Source organism: Aquarana catesbeiana, linkage group LG04, assembly GCF_042186555.1.
Source record: "Aquarana catesbeiana isolate 2022-GZ linkage group LG04, ASM4218655v1, whole genome shotgun sequence".
NCBI classification, from domain to species: Eukaryota; Metazoa; Chordata; class Amphibia; order Anura; family Ranidae; genus Aquarana; species Aquarana catesbeiana.
The window spans coordinates 35890127-35912362 of NC_133327.1; the positions used below are offsets into that span (position 1 = coordinate 35890127).

A 22236-nucleotide genomic window follows, 5' to 3' on the forward strand; every position below is an offset into this window, starting at 1 on the left:
TCCAATCCTGTCACTATAGCTCCCTTTACCATCCAATCCTGTCACTATAGCTCCCTATACCATCCAATCATGTCACTATAGCTCCCTATACTATCCAATCCTGTCACTATAGCTCCCTATACCATCCAATCCTGTCACTATAGCTCCCTATACCATCCAATCCTGTCACTATAGCTCCCTATACTATTCAATCCTGTCACTATAGTTCCCTATACTATCCAATCCTGTCACTATAGCTCCCTATAGCAGCCAATCCTGTCACTATAGCTCCCTTTACTATCCAATCCTGTCACTATAGCTCCCTATACCATCCAATCCTGTCACTATAGCTCCCTATACCGCCCAATCCTGTCACTATACCTCCCTATGCCATCCAATCCTGTCAATATACCTCCATATGCTATCCAATCCTGTCACTATACCTCCCTATACTACCCATACTTTACACCATACGTAACTACACCTGATACTGTACACTCCTGACCTCCCCTCTACTGTGTCCTTCAACCCCCCCTGTACTGTGCCCCCACCCCCCATACTGTGTACAGTCATACATAAATACAGCCCGCAGATAGGCTGGGAGTGACATCTATGACAGGGGGGCAATGTGGGAGGGGGATAGTTTAAAAAAAAAAGTGGGAGCAGTGTGTACAGGGAAAAAGAGTCAGTGTATAGGGGGTAAATTTAATTTGAGATAATTCCCTAGTTGTCTGTATTATTTGTTTCTAATCAGACTAAAAAGCCACGCCCAATATGTAGCATTATTTAGCCACACCAACTCCATGCCACAGCGCGCATAGCGTGCCGTAGGTCACCATCTCCCTGGTAGGGGCCCTAGTGCATTACTTTGCCCAGGGGCCCATGATGATATTAAGATGGCCCTGGCTATCAAACATCTGGCCGCTACTAGAATATGGCTGGACAGATTTTTGGCTAGGCCAGATAATTTAGGGGGATAGTAACCCTAAAAGATATATTTTTGGGAGAAGGGGGATATCGACCTGCCGGTGAAGAAGTGCCTGGTCTGAGCGCCAATAAGATTGCAAGGATGGGCACTGCCAGAAGATGTGGAGTAAGGTACCCCGATCCCTGCAACATCTTCAGCAGCGTTCCGAGGACGATGGATGTATGACGTGTAACAGCACATTGTAAGCATTTTCTTTGTAGAGTGTGCAGATGGAGCTTTTGGCTGCCCGAGACCAAATTACCTGCCACCGTGCATGGGAAAGTTCTTTCTCAAGAGCTTGCTCCCATTTGATCATATAGCTATGTTTGCCTTGGGTATCTATATTAATATTTTATATATATCCGAGGGTAAATTTTTTTGTGAGGGACCTAAAAGGATTAGTTATTCAAATGGAGGCAATTTAGAAAATCGGAGATTGGGTGTAAAAGATAATGCATAGTGGCGTATTTGGAGGTAACCAAAGAAAGCACTACAGGGAAGATAATTTTGCTCCCTGAGTTCTTCGAAATGAGAGTAGCGTTATCGACACAGGATTAACTAAATGACCGTAGTGAAAAAGATTCCTCTGCAGCTATGGGGAGATCATCAGGTGAGTTAGACTGTCTGGCATTTGAGGGTTGAGAAGAGAAAGGCTAGAAGCTTCAGAGTGTGTGCGCTTTAGCTGTTGCCAAATATTGCGCAATATGGATATGGTGTGCAGGAGAGAGGCTGAAGGAATATTAGCATCGGCATTCCATAGTAAATTATTCAGGTGGATTGGGGCTACCCAGAGTTTATCTATTTGAGTCCAAGGGTTATAAGCCAAGAGAGTAGTCCAGGAAGCCACCGCCCTCAGTTGAGCAGCATACTAGTAGCATATGAGGTTAGGGAAAGCCAGGCCCTCCCCATTCCGAGAGGCAAAAAGAACTGAGCGAGCTACCCTGTGTTGCTTGTGATTCCATACAAAGTTTAGAAGGTCTATCTGGAGTTTCCTAAGATGAGCCATAGGAACAGGAAATAATACAAAATCTTGGGTAGGATCTTCATTTTAATCAATGCTATACAACCCAACCATGAGATCTGGTAGTGTCTCCACTTGGTCAGAAGAGACCTGATAGATACAAAGAGAGGTTTAAAGTTCGTGTCATATAAAGATTTATATCGGTGCATAATGTGAATGCCAAAATTATTTAATGGCAGAGGTTTTCCACATATAGGAAAAAAAGCCCGAGAGGTGCTGCACCTCCCAAAGAGGCATGTTGATTTAGAGGGATTGACTTTGTAGCCAGACAAGGATCCAAGCTCATCTACCAACTTATGAAGGTTGGGGGGGGGGTCACTCGGGGTTCCGTGAGGGTAAGGAGTACGTCCACCACAAACAGCGAACACCTGCTTACATTTGCACCCCAACTCCACTCTGCTCACCTTTGAGCCCCAAATGGTAATCCCCCTCTTTGTATACCTCTGCACCCTGCCTTTTTGCTCATCTTTGAACCCCTCTCTCTGTGTACCTCTGCTTTGATATGAAGGCTAGGTTTGCATCTAAGTGTGTGGGTTTCCTGTGTTTTTTGGCGTATTTTTGATGCATTTTCATGCTTCTGTGGGGGTTTTTTGTAGGAGGAGGAGGAGACTGGTTGTTAAACACAAAACCCTGCCAAAAGACAACCAACCGTGCCTTTTTTTATATGGTTCCATTGAAGTCTGTGGAGTCCAAAACGCAATGTGCTGCATGTAAAATAGTCTTTTCACCTTTTTTTAAAAATGCGCTGTGGGAAACTGCATAGATGTGAACAGCACCCACAGGAAATAATGTTAAATGGATTGTGGTGCGTTTCTGCAGATCTGCAAACTAAAAAAAATGCACAGATGTAAACCGATTCTTAGAGTGCATAGAGCAGTAGCATAACTGCAAGCAATGTACAACGCTTGTTTCTAACAAATGGTAGTGAAGGGGAAAATGAGAGGTTCAGGAGCTCACAGAGGACATTACAAGGAGGCAAAAAAACACAGTAAGAAATTATTTCATGAAAGATCACAGATAGATCACAGGGCCATTAGGTAGAGGATGTGTATGGATTATTTTTGGAAAATAAGGAAATCGTTAAGTGTCATTTTAATTTCCTTTCTTTCTCCCTTTCCCTATCTACTTCGCTTTCCCTCTCCTCACTCTCCTTCTGTCTACCCTTTTCTCTCTCTATCTAATTCTCGTCTCCTTCTCTCTCTCCATCTCCTTCTGTATCTCCTTTTTCTCTCTCTCCTCCTCTCTCTCTCTCTCTCTCCTCTCCCTCTCTCTCCTCTCTCTCTCCTTTTCCTTCTCTCTCTCTCTCTCTCTCTCTCCTTTTCCTTCTCTCTCTCTCCTCCCTCCCTCCCTCTCTCTCTCTCTCTCTCTCTCTCTCTCTCTCTCTCTCCTTTTCCTTCTCTCATTCTCTCTCTCCTTTTCCTTCTCTCTCTCTCCCTCTCTCTCTCTCCCCCCTCTCTCCTTTTCCTTCTTTCTTCTCTCTCTCTCCCTCTCTCTCTCCTTTTCCTTCTCTCTTCTCTCTCTCTCTCTCTCTCTCTCTCTCGCTCTCTTCCCTTCTCTCTCATTCTCTTTCTCCTCCCCCTTCTCTCTCTCCTTTTCCTTCTCTCTTCTCTCTCTCCTCTCTCTCCTCTTCTTCCTCTCTCTCCTCTTCTCCCCCTCTCTCTTCTCTCTCTCTCCTTCTCTCCTCTCTTCTCCCTCTCTCCTCTCTTCTCCCTCTCTCCTGTCTCTTTCCTTCTCTCTGTTCTCCTTCTCTCCCTCCTCCTTCTCTGTCTCCCCCATTCTCCTTCTCTCTCTCCCTCCTTCTCCTCTCTCACCCTCCTTCTCCTTTTCTCTCTCCCTCCTCTCTCTTCCACCTTCACCTTCTCTCTCCTCCTCCTTTTCCTTCTCTCTCTCCTCCTTTTCCTTCTCTCTCTCCTCCTCCTTTTCCTCCTTCTCTCTCTCCTCCTTCTTCTCCTTCTCTCCCTTCTCCTTCTCTCTCTCTCCTCCTTCTCTCTCTTCTCCTTCTCTCTCTCCTCTTTCTTTTCCTTCTCTCCCTCCTCTCTCTCTCTCTCTCCTCCTTTTTCATCTCCTTCTCTCTCTCCTCCTTCTCCTTCTCTCCCCTTCTCCTTCTCTCTCTCCTACTTCTTCTCTCTCCTTCTCCCTCTCCTCCTTCTCTCTCTCCTCCTTTTCCTTCTCTTTCCACTTCTCCTTCCCACTCTCTCTCCTTTTCCTTCTCTCTCCTTCTCCTTCTCTCTCCTCCCCTTCTCTCTCTTCTTTTTCTCTCTCCTTCTCCTTCTCTCTCTCCTCCTCTCTCTCTCCTTCGCTCCCACCTTCTCCTCTCTCTCATTCTCTCTCTCTCCTCTCTCTTTATCCCCTTCTCTCTTTCTCCCTTCTTCTCGCTCTCCTTCTATCTCTTCTCTTTCCTCCCCCTTCTCTCCCTCCTTCTCTCTCTCTCTCTCTCTCTCTCTCTCCTCTCCCTCCTTCTCATTCCTATTTTCTCCACTCTCCTTCTCATTCTCTTTCTCATTCTCTTTCTCTCCTTCTCTCTCTCCTTCTCTCCCAGCTTCTCCCTCGCTCTCTCCTTCTCATTCTCTCTATCCTCTTACTCTCTCCCTCCCCTTCTCCCACCTTCTCTTTCTCTCTCTGCTTCTCATTTTCTCTCTCCTTCTCTCTCTCCTTCTTCTCCTTCTCTCTCTCCTCCTTCTTCTTCTCCTTCTCTCTCTCCTCCTTCTTCTTCTCCTTCTCTCTCTCCTCCTTCTTCTTCTCCTTCTCTCTCTCCTCCTTCATCTTCTCTCTCTTCTCCTTCTCTCTCTCCCTCCTTCTCCTTCTCTTTCCTTCTCCCTCTCTCTCTCCCCTTCTCATTGTCTCTCTCCTCCTTCTTCTCTCTCCTTCTTCTCCTTCTCCCTCTCCTCCTTTTCTCTCCTCATTCTCTCTCTCCTCCTTTTCCTTCTCTCTCCCCTTTTCCTTCTCACTCTCTCTCCTTTTCCTTCTCTCCCTCTCTCTCTCTCTCTCTCCTCTCCCCCTCTCTCTCCTCTCCCCCTCTCTCTCCTCTCCCCCTCTCTCTCCTCTCCCCCTCTCTCTCCTCTTTTCTCTCTTCCCCCTTCTCTCTCTTCTTTTTCCCTCTCCTTCTCTCCCCCTTCTCTTTCTCTCCCTCCTTCTCTCTCTCCCTCCTTCTCTTTCTCTCTCCTCCCCCTCTCTCTCTCCTTTTCTCCTCTCTTTCCTCTCTCTCCTCATTCTCTCTCCTCTCTCTTTTTCCCCTTCTCTCTCCCTCCTTCTCCCTTCTCTCTCTCCTTCGCTCTCTCTCTCTCTCTCTCTCCTTCTCTCTCTCTCTCCTTCTCTCTCTCCTTCTCCTTCTCTCTCCCCCCCTTCTCCTTCTCTCTCTCCCTCTTTCTCCTTCTCTCTCTCCCTCCTTCTCCTCTCTCTCCTCCTTTTCCTTCTATCTCTTCTTCTCTCTCCTCCTCCTTCTCTCTCTCTCTCCTTCTCTCCCTCCTTCTCACACTCTCTTCTCCTCTCTCCTTCTCCTTCTCTTTCTCCTTCTCTTTCTCTCCATCTCGCTCTCCTTCTCCTTCTCCTTCTCTCCCCACCTTCTCCTCTCTCTCTCTCTTTCTCTCCCAGCTTCTCCTTCTCTCTCTCCTTCTCATTCTCTCTGTCCTCTTACTCTCTCCCTCCCCTTCTCCCTCCTTCTCTTTCTCTCTCTGCTTCTCATTTTCTCTCTCCTTCTCTCCCACCTCCTTCTCTCTCTCCTTTTCTTATCTCTCCTTCTCATCCTCTCTCTATCCTCTCTCTCTCTCTCCTTCTCATTCTTTACCTTCTTCCTCTGTCCCTCCTTCTCCCTCTCCTCTTCTCCCTCTCCCCCTCCTTCTCCTTCTCTCCCTCCTTCTCCTTTTCTCTGCTCCTTCTTTCTCCTTCTCTTCCCCCTCCTCCTCTCTCTCCTTCTTCTCCTTCTCTCCCTCCTCCTCCTTCTCTCACTCCCTCTTCTGCTCACTCACTCTCTCTCTCTCTCCTTCTCCTCTCCCTCCTTCTCTCTCTCCTCATTCTCTCTCTCCTCTCATTCTCTCTCTCCTTCTTCTCTCATTATCCTCTCCCTTCTCTTTTTCCTCTCTGTCTCCTTCTCCTTCTCACTCTCCTTCTCTGCTGCCACCCTGACATACATACATGCATACATTTAAAAGTAAGCTTTTTCATTTTTTTCCTGCTCTGACCTGACTATGCTTATCCTCTCTCTCTCTCATCACTCTCCCTTGTCCTCATCTCCTCCTGCGCTTAGCAGCTGCAGCCTGACGCTGTGACACATGAGCGCTGCACTGGCTGTGGGATGTAAGATGATAAGGGATCAGGATTGGTTGGGGAGGGGGGGGGGGGGATGTGAGGTTTCCTTTGGATTCCCCCTGGGCTCTGTTACCTGGATTGACTCTGTGCTGCAGTAGAGATTTGTCTGATGGGAAGCCAGATACAGAGAGCGGAGTGGGATGGCGAATGGGAGGCCTCCGCAGACAGAGGAAATGTGTCTATAGGAAGGAGGGAGGGCCTCTATGCATACAGGGAGAAAATGTAATTCAAATATGCCCTTTTTATGTTAGTGTTTATACTGTACAAGAACTTACATGTGTATACTGTACAAGGACTTACATTTATAATATACAGTAGCTGTGACTCTTGCTGTTGCCAATGCAGTACATGCGTTTTTACTGCGTTAAAGTGGTTGTAAAGGTAGAAGGTTTTTTTTTTTTTTTTTTTGTTTGGCTTAAAGCGACATTAAAGCTTAATTAAAAAAAAGAAATAAAATAACATGTTATACTTACCTGCTCTGTGTAATGGCTTTGCACAGTGCAGCCCCGATCCTCCTCTTCTGGGCTTTCCCGCTGGTGCTCCAGGCTCCTCCTGTTTGGCAAGTGCCCTCATGGAAAGGCGCTTTCCAAGGGGGCACCCATGCGTGCTCACGCTCAAGCCACCCTGTCTGCGTCTATTGAGACAGAGCTCAGCTCAGGCTCAGCCCTGCCCCCACTCGCTTGGCACAGCATTTGATTGATAGCAGCGGGAGCTGATGGCTCCCGCTGCTATCAATCTGCCCTTGTGCACATCACTGGATCAGATCAGACACTGGATCGGATCAGAGTAAGGGGGGGAATTCAGCAGCACAGAACTTTTTTTTTTTTTTTTTACTGTTAAATCAATGCATATGCATTAAGGTGAAAAACCTTAAAGCGGAAGTAAACCCATTGACTTTAACAGTTTAAAAAAAACATATGCCAGGAATAGGAATGTAACTGTCACATTGATTGTGCTCTCAACCAAACTGTCAAACCATCCAATGGATGGTATCATTACTGATCATATGTGCAGCACCATGGCAGTTGAAGATTAACCACTTCAGCCCCGGAAGAATTTACCCCCTTTCCCGACCAGAGAACTTTTTGCGATACGGCACTGCGTCGCTTTAACTGACAATTGCGTGGATCGTGCGATGTTGCACCCAAACAAAATTGACGTCCTTTTTTCCCCACAAATAGAGCTTTCTTTTAGTGGTATTTTGATCATCTCTGCGGTTTTTATTTTCTGCGCTATAAACAAAAAAAGAGCAACAATTTTGGAAAAAACACACAAAACATACCTGTACGTCCATTTGCGCTGCCGTGCGCATTGTGCCGACGTATGTCATCGTGCACTGGTAGGCAAGCGGTTTAAACAGAGACCAAGATGTCAGCTTTCTTGGCTGAAAACAATAGAAGGGTTTACTTCCACTTAAAGGCTTCAGAACCACTTTTAATGCATTCTCTGCATTAGGGTAAAAAAACCTGAGCCGTGCCTGACAGCAGTGGCTCTTTTTTCTCCCTCCTCACTGGACATGGAGACAGCAGCGGGAGCCATTAGCTCCTGCTGTTGTCAATCACAGCCTGTGAGGAGGGAATGGGGAGGGGGCGAGCCACGCTGTGTGTGTCCATGAACACACAGATTGTGGCTCAGGATTGAGGCTGCATGTATGCCCCATAGTAAATGACTTGCTATGGGGGCAGGGGGAGGAGCCAAGAGCACAGGCAAGTTACCCAGAAGAGGAGGATTGGGACTGTTCTGTGTAAAACCATTGCATTGAGTATTCATACTTAAGTGTAACATGTTTGTTATTTAAAAAAATATATATGTTTACAATACCTATAGGATAACAGCCCTTAGATCTGGTGGCTGCATTAAATGTCTTTTTTAGAATTTTTTATTTCACCCAGCGATCCCGCCAGAGAATGAACTGCATGTGTTTTTTTTTTTTTTTTTCTCAACCACACATACACTTTGGGGCCAATTAACACATAGTCCACATGGAAGAACGCCAGTCGCCACTAGGACACACAGTAAACACTTTAACACAGCCCAGAGCTGCACTGCAGCGATTTGTTATGAAATTTAGCATTTTATCGCATTGCTCCAAGCCGGATCGCATGTGACTGGACAGCAGCACGCGCTGCTGTATTGTGACACGAATGAAGGTCTCACTTTTTTTGCATTTTAAATAAAGTTAGTACAAAAAAAAAAGGAGCTGTTGATGTGCTGAATCATGCACCACAGCGCCCCCTACTGCTGGCTCACTGCAGCCAGAATGGACAGTTGCTGGACAGTAAACTGCTAAAAATAAATTTCTTCCCTTCCTCATAACAGTTTTTTCCAGGATTTGCAGGGGGAAAATCTACTTAACCACCTCAGCCTCGAAAGATTTGGCTGCTGAATGACCAGGCCAATTTTTTGCGATTCGGCACTGCGCTCGCTTTAACTGACAATTGCGTGGTCGTGCGATGTTGCACCCAAACAAAATTGACGTCCTTTTTTCCCCACAAATAGAGCTTTCTTTTAGTGGTATTTGATCATCTCTGCGGTTTTTATTTTCTGCGCTATAAACAAAAAAAGAGCAACAATTTTGAAAAAAACACAATATTTTGTACTTTTTGCTATAATAAATATCCCAATTTTTTTTTTTTTAAAAATCTAATTTTTTCTCAGTTTAGGCCGATATGTATTCTTTTTTGGGACCATTCGGCATTTATACAGCGATTAAGTGCTATAAAAAATGCACTGATTACTGTAAAAATGTCACTGGCAGGGAAGGGGGTAAGGGGCAAGGGGGTTAATTGTGTTCCCTGTGTGTGTTTCTAACTGTGGGGGGAGGGGACTGACCTAGAGGAAATGACAGATCGTGGTTCCTAGATATTAGGAACTCACGATCTGTCACTCCTCACAGAACAGAACAGAGATTTGTGTATTTATGCACACACGTCCCTGTTCTGCCTCCGTGCCCGCGATTGCTCGTGTCCGGCGGTCATTGCGACCGTCGGCCATGAGCATCGGCACCCCCACAGTGCAGCGGGCGCACGCCTGCTATCCTGCTTAAAGGAGCAGCTACGACGGCCCACGGGATCGTGCTGACCTGCCGCAGTATAATGACGGTGGCTGGTCGGCAAGCTATCTATATCCAAGACTTATTTATTTTTATTAATTGCATAAAGTTAGACCCTCTGTTTGTTTTTTTATTGCTGTCTGTGCCCCTGCTGGTAAGATACACCCATCTCTATATGTCTTGGTGACTGTTATCACTAGGACAGAAAGTGATGGTAAATCCAAAATGTTACAGTTGTCTCAAGAACAGGAATAGAGGGGAATTCTTCCAATTGGGACACCTGTTCTTGTGACAACATTTAAAAAACGAGATTCCCTCTCACTTCCTATTGTGCCTCCAACACAGGAGCTGAAGGGGAAATTTTCAAATGGGACAAAAAGAGAAAAAAACAAATGTATAGGGGGTTCTAAACATTAAATCGGAATTCCTGACACACTTTCATGTAAATATATTCCTCAATAGCCACAGAGGGTTATACTGTATATCCACTTTGTGTGCATCAAATGCCCTTCTAATCTAAATTTTTTACCTAAACGTAGCAATGACATCATCATGTTGCTGTACATAGCCTGTGCAGAAAGCAGAGCCTGTGCACGGGACCCTGAAGGCTCCACTCACAATAGGCTGCCTGCAGAAAACTACAGGAGGGGGCGGAGACAAGACCAGTCACCCTGCACAAGGAGAGAGAGAGCAGAAAGTGATCGGTCTTTATCACAGGAAAGTCTTACACAAAAGAAAAGTCTCACACCGGATTACTGCACAGATCTGGAAGAAATACATAAAGTACACCAAGATTCAAGGAAGAATACACAAGATGAATGCGTAATAGACAATATTTGCTTATCCCAGAGTTCAGCTGTAAATAGTTCATGCAAAATTTTTTTTTTCATTAGAGATGGACTGATGTGTCTGATTTTGGAACTTTGGTGATCTAGAAGAGCCTTACAGGTCTCGCTTCCCTTGTTTCTTTCTGGCTGAGGGACAGTAGGTTCAGACCACAATCACACATGTAAGGGCAGATGAAGGGGGATTAAGCAGATCATCTGAGGGGCGGCCTTATCAAAACATGGCCTGGCTTGTGTACTCAGCTTCAGCCGCCGCTGGGTAGCAACACAATCATGCCCCATCATGGGATGCTGTTATATTTCAGTGTTTGGTGGATGACAGACAGATAAAGCCCCAACTCCAGGATGGTTAGAAAATCTACCTATTTAATCTAGGGGCAGTAAGTAAGTGATAGAACATCTTGTGAAATGCCTATATCTTGTGAAACCCCCTAGACATGACAAGCAATTAGCCATTGCAGTGTATGGGACCTCAAAGCAAGGGTAGATTTTATTTGGCTTCTTTACATTTTTCCTGGATTTAGGTTCACCAGGTGAAAATTAAGGAAAGAAAAAAAATGCAGCCATCACATCTAAGGACTGGTAAGCTGCAATATATTACATTTTTGTTCTTGGGTTTGAAAACACGTTGACAGTGTCTTCTCTTTCTAGAGAAATCTATTGAGAACTCTGCGGTGGGCTTCTCGGTCTGTTGCTCATTATGAGGGGCTCCCACCATCCCTGCTGACTTTTTTTTCTTTCTATGATGGAGGAACTGGAACATGCAAAGGTGGGTGGAAACACCCAAAATGTCCAGGTAGACAGGAACAGAGCTGGGAATTTTTCAGGGAGATCTCACTGCTGGATTGTCCAAGACATACCGTATATACAGCCAGGGGATGACTTACCGCAGCAGACTCCATTTTTAACCAAAATGTCAGTTTTGCTTAGACTGGCCCTTTGAAGACATTGGTTGGCAGTTAGCTTCTGAGTGCCCAGTCCTGCTGGCTTCCTTTACTATGGCCTATTTTCATCAGCCTTCACGTTCTCTATATTTACAGTATATTAGATGTGGTCATGTTTGCTCTCTACATTAACATTAGACATGGTTACAGGACTAGGTTAGCTCCCTACATTTATAGTAGATGTAGTTGGGGGGCTGTGTTTGCTTGGTGTATGTACATTAGACATAGTCATCAGGTTGTGCTTACTCTCTACATCTACATTCGGCACAGTAAGGGCTCATTTACGCTTGCTTTGGCTTAAACACACATTAAAGCGCCTACTGCTTCAACATGCTTTTATGATGTGTTTTTAATGCTTCGGTGGGGCTTCGATGAAGCTTTGGTGATGCTTTGGTGAAGCTTCGGTGATGCTCCCATGATGCTGTTTTGGAGCTTGACAGATGCCCTGTGTGTGTGGATATCTCATACCTGTAACTTCTCCAAAATGAAGCGAAGCTAAAGCTGAATTAAAGCCTCTCAAAAGTTGCAGGTGGTTCAAGCAAGCTTTGTCATAGAGTTCTATGGAGGCACTGAAGACGCTTTGAAGCACCTGGGGTATATTTTTTAAGCAAAGCAAACGCAAGATGTAAAGAGGACTGTAAGCTAACCATTTTATTTAGTGACAGGGGCTTTGACTGGCATTTAGAGAGCTTTAACAAAGCGTGTCCGAAGCCTTGTTTTGAAGCAAAACAGCCCTAGCCCTAACAGAACCGTGTTTGCATTCTAGATCTACTTTCATGGTCATGGGGCAGTTTGTTCTCTATATGGTCTCTACATCTGCATTAAACATGGTTCCGGGGCTGTGTATTCTCTCTAAATCTACAATAAACTGTGTATGCTCTTTACATCTATATTAGATGTGGTCTTGGGGCCGTGTATGCTCTCTCTGTGCTTTCTACATCTATATTAGATGTGGTAATGGGGCTGTGCATGCTTTCTCTATGCTCTCTGTATCTACATTAGACAAGGTGATGGAGGTGTGTATGCTCTCTACATCTACATTAGACAAGGTGATGGAGATGTGTACGCTCTCTACATGCTCTCTACATCTACATTAGACAAGGTGATGGAGATGTGTACGCTCTCTACATGCTCTCTACATCTACATTAGACAAGGTGATGGAGATGTGTACGCTCTCTACATGCTCTCTACATCTACATTAGACAAGGTGATGGAGATGCGTATGCTCTCTACATGCTCTTTACATATACATTAGACAAGGTGATGGGGATGCGTTTTCTCTCTCTATGCTCTCTACAGCTACAGTATATTAGACGTGGTCATGGGGCTGTGTATGCTCTTTATATCTATATTAGACATGGTCTTGGGGTTGTGCATGCTTTCCCTATGCTCTCTATATCTACATTAGACAAGGTGATGGAGATGTGTATGCTCTCTACATCTACATTAGACAAGGTGATGGAGATGTGTATGCTCTCTACATGCTCTCTACATCTACATTAGACAAGGTGATGGAGATGCGTATGCTCTCTACATGCTCTTTACATATACATTAGACAAGGTGATGGGGATGCGTTTTCTCTCTCTATGCTCTCTATAGCTACAGTATATTATACGTGGTCATGGGGCTGTGTATGCTCTTTATATCTATATTAGACATGGTCTTGGGGCTGTGTTTGCTCTCTCTGTGCTCTCTACATCTACATTAGACATGGTCATGGGGCTGTTTATGCTCTTTATATGTTCTCTACATCTACATTAGACATGGTCACGAGGCTGTGTATGCGCTCTATATGCTCTACATCTATATTAGACCTGGTCATGGGGCTGTGTATGCTCTTTAAATGTTCTCTACATCTACATTAGACATGGTCATGGGGCTGTTTATGCTCTTTATATGTTCTCTACATCTACATTAGACATAGTCATGGGGCTGTGTATGCTCTCAATATGCTCTCTACATCTATATTAGACGTGGTCATGGGGCTGTGTATGCTCTCTACATCTATATTAGACGTGGTCATGGGGTTGTGTATGCTCTCTACATCTATATTAGACGTGGTCATGGGGCTGTGTATGCTCTCTCTATGCTTGCTACATCTACATTAGACAAGGTGATGAAGATGTGTATGCTCACTCTGTGTTCTCTACATCTACATTAGACAAGGTGGTGGAGATGTGTATGCTCACTCTGTGCTCTCTACATCTACATTAGACAAGGTGGTGGAGATGTGTATGCTCACTCTGTGCTCTCTACATCTACATTAGACAAGGTGGTGGAGATGTGTATGCTCACTCTGTTCTCTCTACATCTACATTAGACAAGGTGGTGGAGATGTGTATGCTCACTCTGTTCTCTCTACATCTACATTAGACAAGGTGGTGGAGTTGTGTATGCTCACTCTGTTCTCTCTACATCTACATTAGGCAAGGTGGTGGAGATGTGTATGCTCACTCTGTGCTCTCTACATCTACATTAGGCAAGGTGGTGGAGATGTGTATGCTCACTCTGTGCTCTCTACATCTACATTAGACAAGGTGGTGGAGATGTGTATGCTCACTCTGTGCTCTCTACATCTACATTAGACAAGGTGGTGGAGATGTGTATGATCACTCTGTGCTCTCTACATCTACATTAGACAAGGTGGTGGAGATGTGTATGATCACTCTGTGCTCTCTACATCTACATTAGACAAGGTGGTGGAGATGTGTATGATCACTCTGTGCTCTCTACATCTACATTAGACAAGGTGGTGGAGATGTGTATGCTCACGCTATGCTCTCTACATCTACATTAGGCATGGTGATGGGGCTGTGCTTGCTCTTAGATGTGGTCCCAGGGTTGTATTTGCATTTACATTAGATGTGTTCAGGGGACAGTGTTTGCTCTCTACATTTACATTATTTGAGGTCAGTGGGCTATGATTGCTCTCTACTTGATCTCCACATGTCTCCATCAGACATGGTCCCAGGGTTGTATTTGCTGTCTACATCTAGGTTAGACATTGTCATAGGGTGTGTTTGCTCTGTATAGCTACATTAGATGTGGTCATGAGGAATTGTTTGTTCTTTATGTTTATATTAGACATGGTCAGGGGGCTGTGCTTAACTTCTACATATTCTCTATGTCTCTGTTAGATGCTGTAATGGGGCTTTATTTACTACCATATGTGCTGTACATCTACATTAGATGAGGTCATGGTATTGTGTTTGCTCTCTACATCTATATTATACAGTAATACAGTATGTAATTACTCTCTACCTTAGACATGGTCATTGGGCTGTGTATTCTCTATACATCTCAGGGATGTTTGGCACTTAGTAGCGCTGTGACCTCCACCATCTATGTCCAGCACTATAATTCCTACACAGCAAAGTCAAGTCCGTATCAGCATTATGTGCAGCCAGGGCTCGTTCTTGTCTAAATCCCCTGTGAATTGTGAGACTGTCATGTTTTTGTTTGATTCTCAGCAGGGAGAAGAAGAGCCCAGGGAGCAGAAGAACAAGGAGGAAAAGCACGACGTTGGGGGGGCCATAAGGAAAGTGGGACGACCAGGCAGAAAACGAAAAACAGAAATGGTGAGTAAAACAAAAGCACATGTTGACAGAAATATGAAAGCTGCCATTACTGACCTCTACTTTGGAAAATGCTGTTTGCCTGGCTTTCCAGATGATATTATTGGGTTTAATACTTCTTGAGTCACTGACCCAGAACAAGAATGTTGATTAAGAGAACTGCTATCACTTGGGACTTGGAAGGTACTGAAAAAGGAGCGACAGTTTTTAAAGTGGGCCCATATGGAAAAATAAAGTGGGACAATATGGAAAAATAAAGGCTGCGCAATTATTAACTATAAGTCTGAATTGTGTAAGGTAAAGATAAAGTGAATAGAACGGGACACCATTCTACATTTTATCAGATTTTTTTATTAGCATGTGTGCTCCCTGTGTAGGAGACTTCCCATCATTCCCTGTCCTTGTGACATGTTGGGAAGTAAGGGGAGATATCTCCAACATGGTGACATACACCAATAAAAGCCGCGCAATGGCTCTAGCTCTTACCCACTGGATTAAACCGAGTTGTATTTCTATCTGTGTCCTCCTGATTACAAAATTATACTCACTTCCTTTCCCACTGAGCAGACAGGAAGTAAGTGGACTTTGCCCATTCTTTCCAAAATGATAAATAAAAGTTTGGTGTGGAGTTGGAGTTTTTTTTCGTATGAAATGGCGGCTACTTTTACCTTTTATTTTTCAGTATTGACCCACAATCATAACCATATAAAATGCAGAGTTTCGGAGAGCTGGAAAGTAATGAAATCAGCGGTTTATTGTTCAAGTGGATTCATGACTGACTTTGGTGAAGAACCGTGTTCTGGTTTGACTCTGTGAAATTCAATATTGAGCCTAATGAAATATTTAAGTCATGATTTATTCAGAGATATTATAGAGCAGCTGCTGTTACTGTACTGGCGGGTCCGTTACCCAGAGTCACCTATGACTTCTGTACCTGACCTTTGAGAGCCCATGCTAGGTTTTGTAATCTGGTGTTTTATGCATTTACTTCATATGTCCAATGTTAGTGGCCCTGAGTGCCATCTTACAGATGGCATCTAACAGCGGGAGGTTATAGAATAGCCTTTTTCAACCATTCCATTGAACCCTAGCTGGCTTTTCCAGAGGCTGCTTGGGGTTCCTTGAACAATGAGCATTGTCAGCCTCTCAGATTTTCTACCACTGGTTACAGTGATCTTTTTAGGTATATGTAAGGGAGGCATTCTCCCTGCTGACCACCAATATAGCGTTCTCCTCACTGACCACCAATATAAGGAGCATTCTCCTCACTGATCACCAATATAAGGAACATTCTCCTCACTGATCACCAATATAAGGAACATTCTCCTCACTGATCACCAATATAAGGAACATTCTCCTCACTGATCACCAATGTAAGGAGTATTCTCCCCACTGACCACCAACGTAAGGAGTGTTCTCCTCACTAAACACCAATGTAAGGAGCATTCTTCAAACTGACCACCAATGTGAGGAGCATTCTTCCCACTGATCACCAATGTAAGAAGCATTCTTCATACTGACCACCAATGTAAGGAGCATTCTTCATACTGACCACCAATGTTAGAAGCATTCTTCCAACTGACTGCCAATGTAAGGAACATTCTTCCCACTGACCACCAATGTAAGGAACATTCTTCCCACTGACCACCAATGTAAGGAACATTCTTCCCACTGACCACCAATGTAAGGGGAGCATTCTTCCCACTGACCACCAATGTAAGGGGAGCATTCTTCCCACTGACCACCAATGTAAGGGGAGCATTCTTCCCACTGACCACCAATGTAAGGGGAGCATTCTTCCCACTGACCACCAATGTAAGGGTAACATTCTTCCCACTGACTACCAATGTAAGGGTAACATTCTACCCACTGACCACCAATGTAAGGGTAACATTCTTCCCACTGACCACCAATGTAAGGGAACATTCTTCCCACTGATCACCAATGTAGGGAGTATTCTTCCCACTGACCGCTGATGTAAAGTACATTCTCCCCTCTGACCACCAATGTAAGGAACATTCTTTCTCAATTAACCATAGATGATTGGATGAAATTTGAGGATAAATACATGCAGTGTTTCTTCTCATCCAAGGGTAATTTAGGTGACACATTTTCACCAAATCTACTGTACATCAGTCACTGTTCATAAACTGGTCTGTAAGCCTACTTCACTGTGTCTTAAAAATTGTGGTTTTCAATCCAACTTCTATCACACTATCTGGGAATGCGCATATATATATATATATATATATATATATATATATATATATATATATACACAGTGGGGACAGAAAGTATTCAGACCCCCTTAAATTTTTCACTCTTTGTTATATTGCAGCCATTTGCTAAAATCATCTAAGTTCATTTTTTTCCTCATTAATGTACACACAGCACCCCACATTGACAGATAAACACAGAATTGTTGACATTTTAGCAGATTTATTAAAAAAGAAAAACTGAAATATCACATAGTCCTAAGTATTCAGACCCTTTGCTGTGACACTCATATATTTAACTCAGGTGCTGTCCATTTCTTCTGATCATCCTTGAGATGGTTCTACACCTTCATTTGAGTCCAGATATGTTTGATTATACTGAATGGACTTGATTAGGAAAGCCACACACCTGTCTATATAAGACCTTACAGCTCATAGTGCATGTCAGAGCAAATGAGAATCATGAGGTCAAAGGAACTGCCTGAAGAGCTCAGAGACAGAATTGTGGCAAGGCACAGATCTGGCCAAGGTTAAAAAAAACATTCTGCTGCACTTAAGGTTCCTAAAAGCACAGTGGCCTCCATAATCCTTAAATGGAAGACGTTTGGGATGACCATAATCCTTCCTAGAGCTGGCCGTCCGGCCAAACTGAGCTATCGGGGGAGAAGAGCCTTGGTCAGAGAGGTAAAGAAGAACCCAAAGATCACTGTGGCTGAGCTCCAGGGATGCAGTCGGGAGATGGGAGAAAGTTGTAGAAAGTCAACCATCACTGCAGCCCTCCACCAGTCGGGGCTTTATGGCAGAGTGGCCGGACGGAAGCCTCTCCTCAGTGCAAGACACATGAAAGGCCGCATGGAGTTTGCTAAAAAAACACCTGAAGGACTCCAAGATGGTGAGAAATAAGATTCTCTGGTCTGACGAGACCAAGATAGAACTTTTTGGTCTTAATTCTCAGCGGTGTGTGTGGGGAAAACCAGGCACTGCTCATCACCTGTCCAATACAGTCCCAACAGTGAAGCATGGTGGAGGCAGCATCATGCTGTGGGGGTGTTTTTCAGCTGCAGGGACAGGACGACTGGTTGCAATTGAGGGAAAGATGAATGCGGTCAAGTACAGGGATATCCTGGATGAAAACCTTCTCCAGAGTACTCAGGACCTCAGACTGGGCAGGAAAAAAATTTACTTAAATGATTTTAGCAAATGGCTGCAATATAACAAAGAGTGAACAATTTAAGGGGGTCTGAATACTTTCCGTCCCCACTGTGTATATATATATATATATATATATAGAGAGAGAGAGAGAGAGATCTCTCTCTTTCTCTTTCTCTCTATCTATATATATATATATATATATATATATATATATATATATATATATATATATATATATATATATAGATAGATAGATAGATAGATAGATAGATAGATAGATAGATAGATAGATAGATACCAGTCCAGTATCGCTGGCACTGGACTTCCAAAACATACATATCCCCACAGCTTGCCTCCTGGGGACTACGTCATAGGTTGTAGGTACCCCAATATACTAAGCGCCTCCTGAAGACACTCCTATTTTATGCCAAAAAGGATTTCCTGCTTATGTGGAAGAATCCCTTTCTCCCAGCACTAAGAACCTGGAAAATACAGATTGATTAGGTCCCGCCCATATGTATAGACTCACTTATGAAAATGGAGGCCTCCCCCAACTGTTTGATCATACAGTATCTGGGCTCCCTGCTTAGCATTTACATCCATGATTTTGAGTGGGCCTTAAAGAAGAGTTCCAGTCGTTTGTGTGTTTATTAAAAGTCAGCAGCTACAAAAACTGTAGCTGCTGACTTTTAATAAACACACACTTACCTGCCCCATGGTCCAGCAGTGCACTCACCCCAGCTTTTTTATTCCTCTCTCCTCCCTCGGCAGTACCGGCATCTCTACTATGGGCACCCAGCTGTGACTGCTTGCGGCTTCACAGCTGTGTGCCCACTGCACATGCGTGTGTGGTGCTGCGCTCTGTGATTGGCCCCAAAGTCGTCTAGGACTTGTCCTGTGTCCCAGAAGACTTCGGGAGGGAGGGGGAAGGAGAACTTCTGCTTCCGATCGCCTAAGGCGACTGGAACAGAAGTGCCTGCGGGTAACTATCAAAATCGGGTACCTGCTCCCCCCTCTTCCCCAAAAGCTCCATTTCACCATCAGGAGCCGGGAGGGAGGCCCTAAAGCTTAAGTTCCACTTTTGGGTGGAACTCCGCTTTAAGTAATACTTTTCTTTAGAAACCTTGACATGGTTGTAAATCCTGTGCCATGCATTAAGCCATACTACTTTCTTATTTACCTTATAATCCCAAAACCTGTATGTGAAACATAATGCTGTGCTATTGCACATTTTGAGCAATAATGAGAGACAGCGGGAGTTTGATTTCTGTTGCAATGTTTTATTGCATCTTTAAAAAAAATGTAAAGAGCATTCTTCCCGGTGTCCACCAGGGTTACCAGCTCTTTACTGACCACCAGTGTAAGGGGGGACTTCTCCACTAACCAGCAATGTAATAGGTCACTTATCCGCTGAACTCACTAGTAGAGAGAGAACTACAAATTCACTCTCTGTGTTTTTTTCTGTCCTTTTTTATAATTTGTTTAATTTCATTGTTATTACTATAAATAATATTTTTTTATATAGAATTCTTGGGTGTCAAATGTGCTAAGTGCACCGCATTCCTTTTTTCTTTTATTCATTCTTATATTTACAAGTTACTGTTGATGCTAATGTCTCATGAACTGTAGATAAAATAAATAGTAGCAGAGGTTTCCTGAGGTCTAAAGGTTTTTTTCAATGACTCCTACATGGCCTACATATTTATTTATCTTCTCCCCCCAGGGGACTTTGACCTATTTTGATAGGTGCAGTAGTTACAGAGCAGCGTGATTGACAGCACACCCACCTCCCCCCTCTCCGCTGTCCGACCACACTGCACTGTAGGAGACGGATAATTATTCCGAGCTGAATCACTCGTCTCGGGTACCAGGCTTTTGCTTGAAACCAGCGCTATCACAAAACAAAAGCAGGGTAAGTATCAGAGGAAATAGGGGCGGGAACAAATGAGCTCAGCCTGAGATCAGTAAAAAAAAACTATACAGCAAATTGAGCCACATTGAGACGGTTGGCAGGGCAGGACTGTAAAAGAGCTATGTACAGTGGATATAAACAGTCTACACACCCCTGTTAAAATGTTCAGTTTCTGTGATGTAAAAAAAGGAGACAAAGATAAATCCTTTCAGAACTTTTTCACCTTTAATGTGACCCTGTACAACTCAGTTGATCAACAAACTGAAATCTTTTAGAGCCCTTGCACACTGGGGCGGTTTGCAGGCGCTATTGCGCTAATAATAGCGCCTGCAAACCGCCCCGAAAGTGCCGCTGCTGTCATCCCAGTGTGAAAGCCCCGAGGGCTTGCACACTGGAGCGATGCGCTGGCAGGACGGTAAAAAAAGTCCTGTCAGCAGCATCTTCGGAGCGGTGAAGGAGCGGTGTGTTTACCGCTCCTTTACCGCTCCTGCCCATTGAAATCAATGGGACGGCGCGGCTATACCGCCGGCAATGCGCCTCTGCAGAGGCGCTTTGCGGTGGTATTTAACCTTTTCTCGGCCGCTAGCGGGGGGTAAAACAGCCCCGCTAGCGGCCGCATACCGACGGTAAAACGCCGCTAATAATAGCGGCGTTTTACCGCCCCCCGCCCCAGTGTGCAAGGGCTCTTAGGTGGAGGGAAGTAAAAATAAAAAATAAAATAATATGGTTGCACAAGTGTGCACACCCTTAAACTAATACTTGATGAAGCACCTTTTGATTTTATTCCAGAACTCAGTCTTTTTGGGTATGAGTCTACCAGCATGGCACATCTTGACTTGCCAATATTTTACCACTCTTATCTGCAAAAACACTCCAAATCTGTCAGATTGTGAGGGCATCTCCTCTGCACAGCCCTCTTCAGACCACCCCATCGGATTGAGGTCTGGGCTGTGGCTGGGCCATTCCAAAACTTGAATCTTCTTCTGATGAAACCATTCCTTTGTTGATTTGGATGTATGCTTTCGGTCGTTGTCGTACTGAAAGATGAACCTGAAAGTTTTGTGCTAATATTGACTGGTATTACTGTTCATAATTCCCTCTACCTTGACTAAGGCACCTGTTCCAGCTGAAGAAAAACAGCCCCAAAGTATGATGCTGCCACCACCATGCTTCACGGTGGTTATGGTGTTCTTTTGGTGATGTGCAGTGTTGTTTTTGCGCTAAACATATCTTTTTGAATTATGATCAAAAGGTTCAACCTTGGTTTCATCACACCATAACAAATTTTCCCACATGCTTTTGGGAGACTTCAGATGTGTTTTTGCTGGGCTTGGATGTTTTTATTGCTAAGAAAAGGCCTCCGTCTTGCCACTCTACCCTATAGGCCACGCCTCTGATGATGTCAGTTGATGACGAAACACGTTAGACGAAACCTGACACTTGATGAAGTAAACAGGCTATTAGCCGTGGCCATCTTTACATGCTTGTTTGAAACGCAGTTTTTACCAGACACTACAATAAAGCTTTATACTTTACTTAAACGTTCTTCACTATGGGAGTTTCTCTTCTGTTTGTTTTGTGAGCTCCATGTGAATGAGAGATTGAGAGCTCTACCCTGTGGGGATTAATCTGGATTGTTCTGTCAGATGTCTGGAAGGTTGATTTGAATCGCTCTGTTGGGTGTCTGGAACTGATCGAAGAATTCTCTATGGTTACTTGCCCAGTTGGCCACTCTATAATCTCAGGGCCCATTATATCTGGTAAGGAGACCTGCTGTGAGCACGGTGGTGTGGTGTGCTTCTGCTGTGCACTAAAGCTTGGTATGGGGATCTTTCACCTATTTCTCCATCTTGCAATATTTACTTTTCCTGAATAAGTCATCATGTGTGCAATATACTTTTATTTTTTGCAATTTATAACGCTGCATTTCCAGGCTTTTGTATTTTGAGTATTTGTTATCAACAAATCTTTGCTGGCTGCTATTGGTTTGTTTTGGTTTATTGGTAGCGCAGTTGTTCCGTGGGTTTTATTTGTTTGCACTCTACCCCATAGTCCAGACATATGAAGATTACAGGAGATTGTTGTCACATGTACACACAGCCAGTACTTGCCACATATTCCTGCAGCTCCTTTAATGTTGCTGTAGGCCTCTTGTCAGCCTTCCTGACCAGGATTCTTGTCTTTTCATCAATTTTGGAGAAACGTCCAGTTCTTGGTAAAGTCACTGTTGTGCCATATTTTTCTCCACTAGGTGATGACTGTCTTC

At 44.2% G+C, this 22236-nt stretch overlaps 1 protein-coding gene across 8 annotated transcripts in view; it reads left to right on the plus strand.

The window, feature by feature from the left end:
• The window catches only part of LOC141139158 (DNA (cytosine-5)-methyltransferase 3A), a 390588-nt gene that overhangs the window by 123172 nt on the left and 245180 nt on the right, over positions 1–22236 (plus strand). For 7 of the 8 annotated variants that reach the window (XR_012243729.1, XM_073625034.1, XM_073625036.1 and 4 more), the window contains one exon: positions 14586–14693. Coding sequence is in view for 7 of the 8 variants with exons in the window: in XM_073625034.1 (XP_073481135.1) it covers positions 14586–14693 (108 nt within the window). In the remaining variant the exon portion in view is untranslated. Of the gene's footprint in view, positions 1–10815; positions 10939–14585; positions 14694–22236 lie in introns of those variants that run through there. The other variant, XM_073625035.1, reaches the window with a different exon arrangement.